Genomic DNA, 11,581 nt, shown 5'->3' with positions numbered 1-11,581 from the left:
CCCGCCATGGCGTTGATAGCCTCCACCGCCAGCCGCTTTGCTGCTGCGACAATGGCGCGTTCCGTCTCAAACGTGCGGCGCGCGTCACTGGCAGGCCCAGCCACCGCACTACTACTTTTGTTGTCGCCACTGGTGCCATCGCCACCACCATGGAGGACACTGTTCAACTGCAGGTCCCTGTTCTCCCGCTGAAGTCTGATGATTTTTTCATCCTGCGCGGCAATAAAGTCATGCGCACCGGCAAGATGTTCCTTCAGATCGATGATGTCGTCCGTCAGCTCCTTGTTAGCACGCGCCAGTTCCTCACGGTCCAGAGCGCGCCTGTGAAGGATGGCTCGTTCTATCTCCTTATCCTCGTCGACGGCAGAAAATCCCGCGAATGCGTCTGTCAAGGTGCCGCGATACACCTCTCGTAACTGCCTGTCCCACGCGTTGGCTACTGTGTGGCGCAGTGCTGCTGCCTCCGTGCGGAGTGCCGCTACCATTGATAGAAGCTTTGCCGCCGACCGCACCCACTCCTGCGCGGAGTCTACGCGCTTCTGCACCAATGCCTCGAGTGCCGCGCCCTCCTCACTCTGTGCGCGCTGAATCAACATGAGTTCTGCGTCAAGTGTGCAGGCATCACGGTGAAGATGCCCTGGCAGAACCTGCAGGGTCGTTGCCAAGAGCTTAGCGAGCAGGTTCTGCTGGTGCTGCTTCTGTACCACCTCAAAGGAGAGCCTTCGCTGCTGTTCAGTGGCGCCTCGCATCTCTGTTCTGCGCGACGCTACGACACTCTGCATCCAAATCATGAACCTTCGAAGGAGATGCCTTTTTGCAGTCTGCAACCGCATCAACTCCATCACACCCTTGGCGCGCAACTGTCGTAGTTCCTTGTTCGCCTGGCGTTCCTCTTCCATGGATTTCACCTGCTCCTGCAGTTCATTGTTCAGAGTCTTGAGGTGTTCGCACTCCGCCGTGAAGTCGTTCAGCAAGTGGCAGCCTTGTTTGCTGCGCTGCGTGAGCTCTTCTTTCAAAGTTTGGTTACCAACGCGCAATGACTCTACCTGTGACGCGAGTATGGAGAGTTGATTGCCCACGCTGGTATCCTTCTTCACATCGCTGGAAACAACCTCCGCTACATTCTGCTTCGCCCGCTTCAAGTCCTCCGCTTGAGTAATAAGAAGTGCCACGAGATCACCTCTGTATTGCGGCCTCTCCTCGCCCTCCACGTAGGAGCCGTCAAGAAGACTTACAATTGTTCGACACGCGCCACGAAGATCCCGCACCTCGTCACTCTTATCATATATCTCCTTTCGCAATTGCCGGATCTGCTCATCTGGACGCAGGGACACCGGGCTCACAGAACGCGAGGCTACAACTGGCGAGCTGAGACGCACAGAGGAGAGCCTCATGGAGTCGTCAGCATGTTCCGCCGCCTCTTCCACACGCAGCGGCACCGGTTTTCGCTTCGGCTTCAAGCTCCGCAGAAAGTTTGGCGCCCGGTCGGTGCAGTCGTCACCGAAGGCACCGCACACCTCTCGCACGAGCGCCGCGGACTCTGTCTTGACCGTTTCCAACTCTTGCATCTTCTCCTTGAGATTCGGTATCATGTCCGCGAGTCTGAACTTCCCATCACTTGGCATACCCAGAACGGTCTTGGCGTTCTCGATCGCGTCACCAGTTTCGCAGCACAGCGATGAGAGCTTCTCACCCACCGCAGCGCTCTTTGCTGCACTCACCTCCTGCTCCACCGATTCATCGTCGGTGTCTAAGTCGTCGGTGGAGCCACCGAGGGCCTCAATGCCTTTCCGCATAACCCCACGCAGTTCTTTCACCTCCAGACCCTTGCTGCGGATGTGATTGCGCACAGCACGGACAACCATTTCCGCTCTTTCCACGGGATCATGCCTGGAGCGATGCCCTGCCTTGGCCGTCGCAGCGGGAGCGGCAAAACTGACGTGTTTGCTAGGGCTAGCCGTGACAGGAGAGTCAGGGACGTAGCGACGGAATTCCGCGTAGACGCTCTCGTACGCCGCGGCCACCTCCTTATGCCGATCGTGCAGACTCTGCACAGCCTTGACGAGGTCGTTGTAAGTCACGATATCTGGGATCTGCACTGTTATGAGTCCTTCACTGTGCAGCTCAGAGATGGAGCTCTGCTGTGATTTATGGAGCGCCGCCGTCTCATTACTGAGTATTTGCCGCATCCGCGAGAGAGCATCTGCGGCCTCGTTGCACTCTTGCCTCAAATCCGCCGTCAATACACGCTCGCCAGCGTCTTCATGCGGTCGCTGCGCACCTCTAGACGTCCAGTTTTGTAGGACCGTGACGGCGTCCCAAGCAGCGGCAACAAGAGTATCTTTTTCCTTCGACTCATGCTCAGCCACCTCGCGCTGCTCGGCGAAAAGATCCTCGCATCCCATCAGAGTCTCGTGCACTTGGTTCAGCGCGTCCTGAAAAGACTCCAGGGCGCTTGCTGTAGAGGGACTACCCACCGCCGCTCTCTTCTCCTCAGCCAGCTGATCTCTCACGACATCTGCCGCATCACTCTTCCCCAGTACCTTCTCCAGCAATGTACAACTGGTCTTACTCACTTCGTGGGGCACCGGGTGACGTATGGCGTCCCGCGTGGATTCCAGGCTTTGGGTATCTGACATATACTCGTGGTTCGCCAGCTGCATGATCCTCACGGCACCCTCCCCAACAAAATCACGCAAAAACACCGTCATGCTACTTTGAATGCGTAACTCCATTTTCAATTGAACGACAACATTCTCCATCGCCTTCGTTTTCAAGCAAACTGAATCCACAATCGCACCAATGCTATCTAGATGATCCAGGTCATCTGAAAGCGTACCGCGCAGCTTCTCGATCGCCTTCACGGTGCCATCGCAGTCTGCCAGCAACCGAATCGGCAGACGGTCGCCACGCCGCGCCATCTCTTCTGCTGCGCATCGCGCCTCGTCACTGCTCGATACAGCACCCATGTTCTCGAGCACTGTGGCCACGTCCTCCATGGAGGCATGCAGCGCCGCCACTTCGCGCTCCTTCTCCGCGAGCTGCTCCTGCAGCAAGTCCAGTCCGTCCTTGGGCGCCGCGCGACGCTGGTAGACCCGCTTCGCTGCACGGAACGGGTACTCGTCGATGCGCTTCGCCAGCTCCTCTGGGGTCACTGAGGGGTCGTGCTCCACGCTGAATCCCACCGCCAGAGCCCCACCCGGCTCCAGGGTGACGTCTACGATGCACTCAGGGTCCACGTGACACGCATCCGCGGCGTCGGCAACAATCGCACGCCGCAGCTCCGCGGGTCGGCGCTGCAGCACCGTCCCCCAGTCACCACCGTCAATCTGCTTCGCGTGGTGGCTCTTCGCCGTCCTCGCCGAGCGCCTCACCGAAGGCACCCACCGCTCGTCGTGCGCACGCAGTTCCTCAAGCAGACGCCCCCTCTGATCGTCGGAGCCGCGCAGCCTACTGAGTTCCCGTTCGCCCTTCGCAAGCTCGTCGCGCAGCGCCTTCACATGCCGGCACACCGCGTCTGTAACGGCCTCAAAACCTGAAGCACCCTCCGGCTGCTCCGCGTCGTCGGGCAGCGTCTTGCGCAGCTTCTCCACCGCCTTCGAGGCGGCCTCACAGCTTGACAACAGCCGCAACGGTAGGTCGTCGCCACGCCGCGCCATTTCTTCCGCTATACTTCGCGTCGTTGTGAAAGCTTTTTTCGCACTTGTTTCTACAAAACTGTTCATGGCTGCCTCTATCGTTTCATGGAGTTGCTCTATTTCCAATTGGTGCACAGCGGCGCACTGTTGAAGGTGTCCCGCATTGCGGCTGAGGCCGTCTATGGTCTCCTCCTCCTGTATGAGCTGCACCTCCATCTCAGAGACACGACTAGCGAGACGTTTATTGTCATCACGGAGCTCGTGCACCTGTTGCTCAAGTCTTTGAGTCTGCTGTTGGAGGATAAAGCAGCGCCATTGGCAGAATGCGTGATGGGTGATTCCATCTTGTGTTTTGGCTTTGAGCAAGGCGACGTTTGTCTGCTTGCGTTGTCGTAAATGTCGAAGCCAAAGGCGCCACCGCAGAAAATATTTGATTCCCAAATTGATAAAATCTCGATTCCGTGGAAGCACCACAATCTTGGGAGGCTCGCGCTGCCCTGATCGAATGCTTGCCTTGCGTTGTGTGTCGCTAAGCCAGCGGAGGAAAAAGCTGGTTACCGTCCTCTTGATAGCTTGGTGCTTTAAGAGGACAGCACATCGTTTTAGATGCATGTGTTGTTGCTGCTGCTTGGCGTGCTTCTCCAGTTTATGGAAGGAGCGGACCATCAGGACGAGTTCGGCTCGCCTGCAGATTTCATGCAACGTACGCACAATTGCGACTTTGTCGCGCTGTTCGGTGATTCTTCTGGCCATCATGTGTTTCTGAGGCGTTGCTGTTTCCAGTAGTAGTGGCGAGCCTGGTTCAAACGTTATATATGAGAGGGGGGCGGGAACTTCACTGTACTGCTTCCAGGTTTTGCTACGGGCGAGATAAAAATGGCTCCTGCGTTTCACGCAATACCAAACTTTGCTAATCTTTGTGACTGCTTTGGCAGATCTGGGCGCGATAAAGAAGAACAACAGACACACGCACGGTGAACACTTCGTTACTACAGCAAATAAGTCAAGGAATCATGCAGTTTCGGGTGCTATTCATCATAGCACAGGGTATGCATGTGAAGAATGACGGGGATGAAAGGAGACGGGAGAGGGGCAGACAAGGGAGGTCCGAAACACATTTGCCCGGTTCTGTTAGCTGATATCACTTCTCCCTCGGCCCCTTCTCTGTTTACACCACCGCACTAAGGACCGCTGCGACGTGCGTGGGGAGTACACGGCCCAGTTCACAGACGCTCTGTACGCGTGTGCGATACCGCTGCTCATCGCCCGTCCACACCGATAATGCAAAGCCTTTGTTGCGTTTAAGAAGAAAACAGAGTGGCAGCAGTCCCCACAACTCTGATTTATCCGTGCTAGCAATTACCTCGTCCATCAACGCGTTAAGCAACACGGAGGAGAAGCTCGCAAAGACCGACGGATTCCTCGTTTGCAACGTGTAGGCGGAACGCTCAAGTTCTTCTGCGATAGCCCAATCACCATAGGACACAGTCGCACATGACGCCGGAGTCCCACACTTGCTCAACAGCGCCTTGCTTATATCCAACACCCATCTGGCGGCACTGCAGGGCTCTATTTCATGGGATAAAACAATATCGGTAACTGCGTAGGAGAGCAAACCCAGCGGTGCTGATGCGTGGCCCTGAAACCAAGAAGCCACTGTCCACGCAGACTCACGCCAATCTTGGATAGGAAGCAGCTTCGAGTGCAAAATCAGCTGCAGGAGAGAAGCGTGAGTCGCGCTGGACGACAGGTACTCGCACTGTGAAGACACGTTTGTCTGAATGCCTCTTAGTGTTCTGTATCGACGGATTGCCTCCGCTTCCCATTCGCTTAGAGTCATATCGGCACCACTCGTACCATCGACGTGTTCTCTGTTCGCCGTGTTGCAGTGCAACTTCGGCCTCGTTGCCACTGGAGCGGAAGTGGGGTGCTCAGGTAACAGGTGGTTCCAACTTGCCGTGGCGTGCATGACCGAAGTGATCACACAGAAACACAGACGCCCGATATTCGCTATGCTCACCACCACTTCCTTGATCTCTCTCTCCTGCTGGCTTCAAGAAAGACCAAAAGATAAGATACAAAGAGTACTTTGCTGGGGACGCAGCGAAAAGGACGGATACACCCATGGATGGAGCCAAGGTGTCAAACTACCCACTCGTCCCTCTGCCGCTAGCCAGAAAGCACAATCGTGACATCAATTGCGGGCTGCACGGGGCGCGCGAGGCGCTCGCGGGCAACCGCCACACTTCGCACCGCCTCCGCCTCACCGTGTGCGTGCACGAACAACTTCATCGGCTCCGTTTCACCGTCCTCGCACCGCATCGCCGCCACCGCCGTGAGGTTGCACCAGCACTCGGGGCAGGGGAACACCGCCCCCCTCACGGAAGTGCGTCCCGCAGAGCTCGCGGGACTACTGGCGACAGCATCCGCGTTGTTTGCGTGCCCGCATGTGTTGGCGTTGCCCTTGTGCAGGCACATCGGCGACAGGGAGGCGTACAAGTACACATCGGTGACGGCAGAGTAGCGGTGACCGCCCGCAGCAGCCACGCCAAGTGCATTCTGCTCTGCACAACCCCTAAGGATGCCTTTGAGCGTCTTCCCTGCGTTAAAGCGGCGGTGCAGGGCGTGATTCACGCCCGTTGCACAGAATACCGGAACCGCTGCCTTCGCTTCTGCCGTCCTAAGAGCGTGTTGGTGAGCGACAACAGAACACGCAACGAGAGTCGCCGTGTCGCCAGTGGCTGCCCCATTCACCAGTGACGCCAAACGCCGGAATTGGCGCTGATGGTGCGCCATAAGCGATGAAAGACTCTGGATGTGGAGGTTCTGGCTAGACGTGGCGAGCGGCGCGGCGGGGCGTGGTTGCAGCAGCGCGGTCTGCGGCCGCATGCAGACCCTCGACGCGGCTCGCACTCCCTGGCACATGAGGATTATCTGCCACACCTACGTTGTGTACGAGGCGCACAAACAGAAAGATGAAAAGAATAAACTGCACACATCTGACACATCGCAAACCCCCGCCCCTCCAAAAAAGAAAAACAGAAAGACAAACACTGTAGGGGAGCGAGGGAAACAGACAACAAACACAGTTTCCATGGAAAAAACTATAGGCAACGTAAACACGCTCTTGCATTTTTTAAACGACGTCTGAGGTCTGCAACGGTTTCTTCCATATCTTAGATATGAACTGGAAACTAGTTGCAAAGGCGTGGGGCCAGAAGCGCACACCCGTGAAGGTGCTGCCGAGATAGTTTTCGCTCTGCGTGGCGGACACAATGCCGTACGGATCCCCAACTTTTTCTAGACGTTCTTGCAGGGATGCCACTTGGGCTTCCGTCAGTTGCACGATCGGCGACACCGACTCCTGAGACGCCTTTTCGTGGAGATATGTGAAGGGGTGACACAACACAGCTTCTCCTCGGTACTTCTGCTGGATTTCAACGCTGGAGTTAACGCGACGTATTATTTCTCCCACAATAAATTCGTTCTGTTGATACGTAAATGAGCACGTGCAGTACACCAGTGTGCCGCCTGGTTTCAGCTGCTCATATCCGTTTTGAAGGAGACTTAATTGGAGCAGCAGCAGAGGTGATAGATCCTTTTCGCTTTGCAGCTGTTGATTGCTCTTCTGAGGAGCCAAATGCAACCGCTGCATGCGATGGGCATTGTCGATTCCTGAGATCACCGCCGGCATCGCGCCGTCGGTGGCGAATGGCTTCCTCGTCGCGTCACTAAGGTACATGTGCGCCAGCGACCCATCATGTGAACATTCAGCATCAACGAGAACGCGATCAAATTCAAGGACTTCGTCATTGATTTCTCCTCTCTTGCCAATGCGCTGTCGTGCGTTTTCAGGTGCAAAGACCACCGTCACATTCTTCAGTTCATTGCATTCATCTATTTCAGCAGTAGTAGTAGTAGTCGTAGCACCCTCTGTATCTGCCACGCTTGGGCGCCGTCTCTTTCGAGACCTCTTCAACTGACGCTCCTCCCACACCGTCAATCCATTGCCTGCGTTCTTCAGGGGCAACGCCCCACTGTCAAGTGCCGATGCGGCCCGTCGCAGCGAGAAGGAAGTTCCATCGGTGGCGAACAGGCAGACATTCCCTGTTCGATGCTTCTTTAAGACGGATCGTGTAGTAAACAGGCGGTCCAAACTGATGTCCGTGCCTACAGCCACCCCACTGTCTCCAATGGCGTCTGCCATGAGGCTCAGTTTCATCCCTGGGGAACAACAGACATCCCACACCAGCTCGCCTTTGCATGGCCGTAGCGCCACCACAGCTGCCACAGAGGCAGCGTCCATCGCCGACACAGCACCGCTTTGATACACGGTAGCACGGTTCACCGCGACACCGCGAGGGATAGCGTAGTAGTACGGGTGCGGCAGCCACTCCACCGCCTGCACGCTCGTCACACTAGTACCAAAGGAAGTAGCGAGCGTGGCCTTGATTCGACTTTCATCCACTTTTTCGTCAACCTCCGCAGCGTGTTCACGCAGTAGGGCGTGCTGTGGCCGCAGGCGGACATACCGCGGCATTCCTTGCAGCAGGTCGCCGAGCTCGTGAAAGAGCTGCGGAGGGAGGTGGTGGGCGCGGCAGTAGCGCACAAACTCTTCAGTGAAGGAGCTTGGATAATCCTGCACTGCCGTCTCACCCGTATGGTCCATGAGCTCCCGCTTCGCGCATCTATTTCATTGGGTACATGGAAGAGAATGAAGGAGTGAAGAGCAATGCTCAACTACCAGAACGCATACATGAGGGTGCATCTTGCTCGCGTCACTTTTTTTGTTCCTTTGTTCTTCCCTTAGGCTTCAACAGACACCATGTGAATAAACCCCGACTCCCTCTTGTATCCAACACAAAAGAGAGTGACACCTCATGCAACACCCCGATCACGACGGAACGAATAGTTTTCTCGTTTCAGGGCGCAGATCTCGATTATGCTGCCTCTCTCCCTTCACCAACGTCTCTTCATCACCGGCGTCTGTTATAAGATGCTGCTGCTGCTCCTCCGCTGGGGCCTTGATGGAGACCTCATCGGGGTATCGTACCGCCGTCAAGGTCGTGGCGGGACACCGCTCGTTCCACTTCGTCACCACCTGCAACTGCACCGGATTTGGTGACACAACATGCACACTGGCGTCAGGATTCAGTGACTTCAGCATCACCGCTACGGCAAGCACTCGCTCGGGAGCCGTCAGACGTTCTGGGTTCTTCAACGCCGCTCTGCTATTGCTGTTAACAGAGGACTCGTCACCCTTCACAATAGTAGTTGCAGCCATCGCCTCCACTTCCTTCCTTTCACAAATGCTAAGGGAATCATCGAAGCGCTCGAGGGCGGAGGGAAGACCGTCGCTCCTGCGAATCAGAAGCGGCGCGTCCTTGTCCTTCAATTGCTCTTTCTCGCTCTCCTCCTCTCGAACGGCCTTCCGCAGCAACTCAACGGATTTTTTTGTGATGGGCCCGTCCACAATATACGTGTGTGCGTTGAGTTGGTGAGCGAGAGACAAGACGCGCAGAGGTGCAGGAGTTGTCGCCAACTCCTGGAGCCGCTTTAGCATCTTCTTGGTGTGGCGGCCCTTCGCCGTGCCAGCCACCTCCCGCACCCGACGCACGAGCAGCCGGACCGATGAGAAGGGCACCAGCATCGAGTCGTAATGGGAAAGAAGTGACTCGAACTGGGGGTCAAGCAGGACGTTGTGATCCACAACCGCAACACGGCCCTGAACAATCCAACGTTGCGTCTGGAGGCCGATGCTGCCAAGCCCGCGCGTTGCGGCCCCCACGACATTTCCAAGCCTCGACTCGAAGATGGTGGAAAACAACACAGCCTCCTGCGGACGACTGTGCGCTAAGAGAGAGTCGATGATGGCGAGACTCAGCGCAAGGGACGAGTTTACAGGGTTTCCGGGATCGGCGGTGCAGCGACTGTACTCGCTCTCAGCGAACCGCACGGCCTCGTGGTCAAGCTGCAGACGCAGGAGATTGGCGAGAACTGCGCGGTACATGCCGTCCGTCACAGGCATTCCGAGCGAGTGCGCCTCTGCAATGCATTGCACAGTGTGTGACAGATTATTCGGGTTCAGTGCCACCAATGTAGCGAGGGTCTCCTTGCTCGGCTGGACGTTCTTCGCCTTCATTGTGTTAAACAACTCCACGCCCTTTTCCCAGACTGCACCGCCCAACGTTGACATGGTGGCGTTATACAGTCCAGCTGTCATATCTACTTTCCCCTCGAGTGAGTTGAGAATACTCAAGCTCATTTTCCACCGGTTGGGCACACGCGCTTGCTGCAGGCATCGCAGGAGTTCCAGATACACCGTGCTGTTGGGTGTGGCCCCCGCGCTAACTGCCTTGGAGAATGTAGAGAGCGCCACGTTGTGGGCATCTGCCTTTCGACAAGTATTCATGACAGTGTGAAGCGCGTAGGGCTCAAGGACCATCTTGTCTTCAATCATTGCGTTATAGTGCTGCACGGCATCCTTCCAACGACCTGCCGCGCGATACGAGGCTAACAAGGCACCATGTAGTTTCTCATTTGTCTTCTTTTCACGGCACGCACGATCCCAGTAGCGCAGAGCAGTCTGCCAGTCCTTGTTGTCATTCGCGTGCGCCATTAGTGTGCAGTAGTGTGACGACGTCAACGCCATACGCATCTCGTCGGCCACCTCAACGACGACCTCTGCGCGGTCGAGTCGGTTGACGGCGCGACACTTTTTTAGCAACTCGGCGAGAGTGTCCTTGTTGAGCTCCCGCATCCCGGCTGCGCGGCGTGCTGCCTGGCGCAGCTCTGCCATCGGCACCTGCAGCAGCATCCCCACCACAGAAGGCTTCGCCTTGCTTGTCGTGTGAAGGGCGTTCTTCCGCCTGCCGTACAGCAGTTTGCCCATGTTCGGGGTGCCGCTGCGACTGCCCGCCTTGAGCCAAATACCACACCACTGAAACATCCTTGTTTCGTGTGATTATGTACGTATGCGCAGCTAGCACACCGCCACCCTCGCAGCTCCTCTTCTTCGCCTTGTTCCTTGCGTCTCGCTCTGTCGCTCCTGCACACACAAACGCACACACACACCCCACACCCAAGAGGCCACCTTCCATCCAATTCGCAAAGAAAGGAAATGAAGAAGCAAAGCGCATTGTATATATATATATATATAGACATATATACATTTGTGTGTGTATGTGTGTGCATGTGGCATTGGTGCGCGTGATGAGGCGACGCACGACACGACACCGCACCCCTTTTTCGTTTTAGTTTGGGTTGTGGCGTGTTGTTGTGATGCGCGAATTTCGGTCACCCGCCCACTTCACTACTTCCGCCGCACTCACTCACTCATTCTCGCGTGAAGAGAGCGAAACATACGCACAAAGGGGGCGTAGTTCGCACGCGTCTGTGAGTAGGCGCGATTGTGCAATGTGCGTGAACAGGAGAGCTTGCAGCATTGTAGAGGTGAGGAAGCGACGACCGCATGGATAAAAGAGGCGAAGAACCAAAACAACAACAACAACAACAACAGGAAAAGAACAAAAAAGAAATGAAGAAATATAAAAAGAGAAGTGACCCCTGGGAGAAGCGAACCTACCAAAAACCACGTTGTAAAGGCGCATTCGTGAGTCACCCACCGCTTGTTCCTCAAGTAAACTACAGCGTTATCTGAAGTGTGCATGTTCCTCGCTTTTTCTCAAGGCTATATATACATATATGGATATATAACACCCATGATGCAAACCCAAAGCCGGAAAATCACTCTTTCGCTCTCCCACTCCTACCTCCCCTCTCTCTTCTCTTTCTGTCTTTTTCTATCTTATTAGTGATTAGTGGTTAGATACACGTCCGCGTCGAGGTGTCATCATACCCGTGATTGAGGATTCTCCTGGGGCAGTTGGGCCACTGCACACATGACGTTGAAGTGTTGCAACACCATGAGGGGCATCAAGCAG

At 55.8% G+C, this 11,581-nt stretch overlaps 9 protein-coding genes across 9 annotated transcripts; 5 read left to right on the top strand and 4 right to left on the bottom strand.

Annotated features, from left to right (window-relative positions):
• Positions 1 to 149: 149 nt before the first annotated feature.
• Positions 150 to 416, top strand: DQ04_02311120 (hypothetical protein; the record flags this gene model as incomplete). Its single annotated transcript, XM_009311746.1, has 1 exon — positions 150 to 416. The coding sequence occupies one exon, from the start codon at positions 150 to 152 to the stop codon at positions 414 to 416; it is 267 nt and encodes an 88-aa protein (XP_009310021.1).
• Positions 417 to 632: 216 nt separating this feature from the next.
• Positions 633 to 869, top strand: DQ04_02311110 (hypothetical protein; the record flags this gene model as incomplete). Its single annotated transcript, XM_009311745.1, has 1 exon — positions 633 to 869. One exon carries the CDS (start codon positions 633 to 635, stop codon positions 867 to 869), a length of 237 nt encoding a protein of 78 aa, XP_009310020.1.
• Positions 870 to 1,392: 523 nt separating this feature from the next.
• Positions 1,393 to 1,842, top strand: DQ04_02311100 (hypothetical protein; the record flags this gene model as incomplete). Its single annotated transcript, XM_009311744.1, has 1 exon — positions 1,393 to 1,842. The coding sequence occupies one exon, from the start codon at positions 1,393 to 1,395 to the stop codon at positions 1,840 to 1,842; it is 450 nt and encodes a 149-aa protein (XP_009310019.1).
• Positions 1,843 to 1,886: 44 nt separating this feature from the next.
• On the top strand, positions 1,887 to 2,147 carry DQ04_02311090 (hypothetical protein; the record flags this gene model as incomplete). The annotated part of the gene is made up of 1 exon (XM_009311743.1): positions 1,887 to 2,147. The coding sequence occupies one exon, from the start codon at positions 1,887 to 1,889 to the stop codon at positions 2,145 to 2,147; it is 261 nt and encodes an 86-aa protein (XP_009310018.1).
• Positions 2,148 to 3,743: 1,596 nt separating this feature from the next.
• DQ04_02311080 (hypothetical protein) lies at positions 3,744 to 4,034 on the top strand (the record flags this gene model as incomplete). Its single annotated transcript, XM_009311742.1, has 1 exon — positions 3,744 to 4,034. One exon carries the CDS (start codon positions 3,744 to 3,746, stop codon positions 4,032 to 4,034), a length of 291 nt encoding a protein of 96 aa, XP_009310017.1.
• Positions 4,035 to 4,806: 772 nt separating this feature from the next.
• Positions 4,807 to 5,607, bottom strand: DQ04_02311070 (hypothetical protein; the record flags this gene model as incomplete). Its single annotated transcript, XM_009311741.1, has 1 exon — positions 4,807 to 5,607. One exon carries the CDS (start codon positions 5,605 to 5,607, stop codon positions 4,807 to 4,809), a length of 801 nt encoding a protein of 266 aa, XP_009310016.1.
• Positions 5,608 to 5,807: 200 nt separating this feature from the next.
• On the bottom strand, positions 5,808 to 6,527 carry DQ04_02311060 (hypothetical protein; the record flags this gene model as incomplete). Its single annotated transcript, XM_009311740.1, has 1 exon — positions 5,808 to 6,527. The coding sequence occupies one exon, from the start codon at positions 6,525 to 6,527 to the stop codon at positions 5,808 to 5,810; it is 720 nt and encodes a 239-aa protein (XP_009310015.1).
• A 247-nt stretch (positions 6,528 to 6,774) lies between these two features.
• DQ04_02311050 (hypothetical protein) lies at positions 6,775 to 8,307 on the bottom strand (the record flags this gene model as incomplete). Its single annotated transcript, XM_009311739.1, has 1 exon — positions 6,775 to 8,307. The coding sequence occupies one exon, from the start codon at positions 8,305 to 8,307 to the stop codon at positions 6,775 to 6,777; it is 1,533 nt and encodes a 510-aa protein (XP_009310014.1).
• Positions 8,308 to 8,532: 225 nt separating this feature from the next.
• Positions 8,533 to 10,587, bottom strand: DQ04_02311040 (hypothetical protein; the record flags this gene model as incomplete). Its single annotated transcript, XM_009311738.1, has 1 exon — positions 8,533 to 10,587. The coding sequence occupies one exon, from the start codon at positions 10,585 to 10,587 to the stop codon at positions 8,533 to 8,535; it is 2,055 nt and encodes a 684-aa protein (XP_009310013.1).
• Positions 10,588 to 11,581: the final 994 nt, after the last annotated feature.

This window comes from Trypanosoma grayi (assembly GCF_000691245.1).
Source record: "Trypanosoma grayi strain ANR4 Tgr_231_V1, whole genome shotgun sequence".
NCBI lineage: Eukaryota > Euglenozoa > Kinetoplastea > Trypanosomatida > Trypanosomatidae > Trypanosoma > Trypanosoma grayi.
Note: the sequence above shows the minus strand (reverse complement) of the source record. Positions and strands in the feature narration are given on the sequence as shown.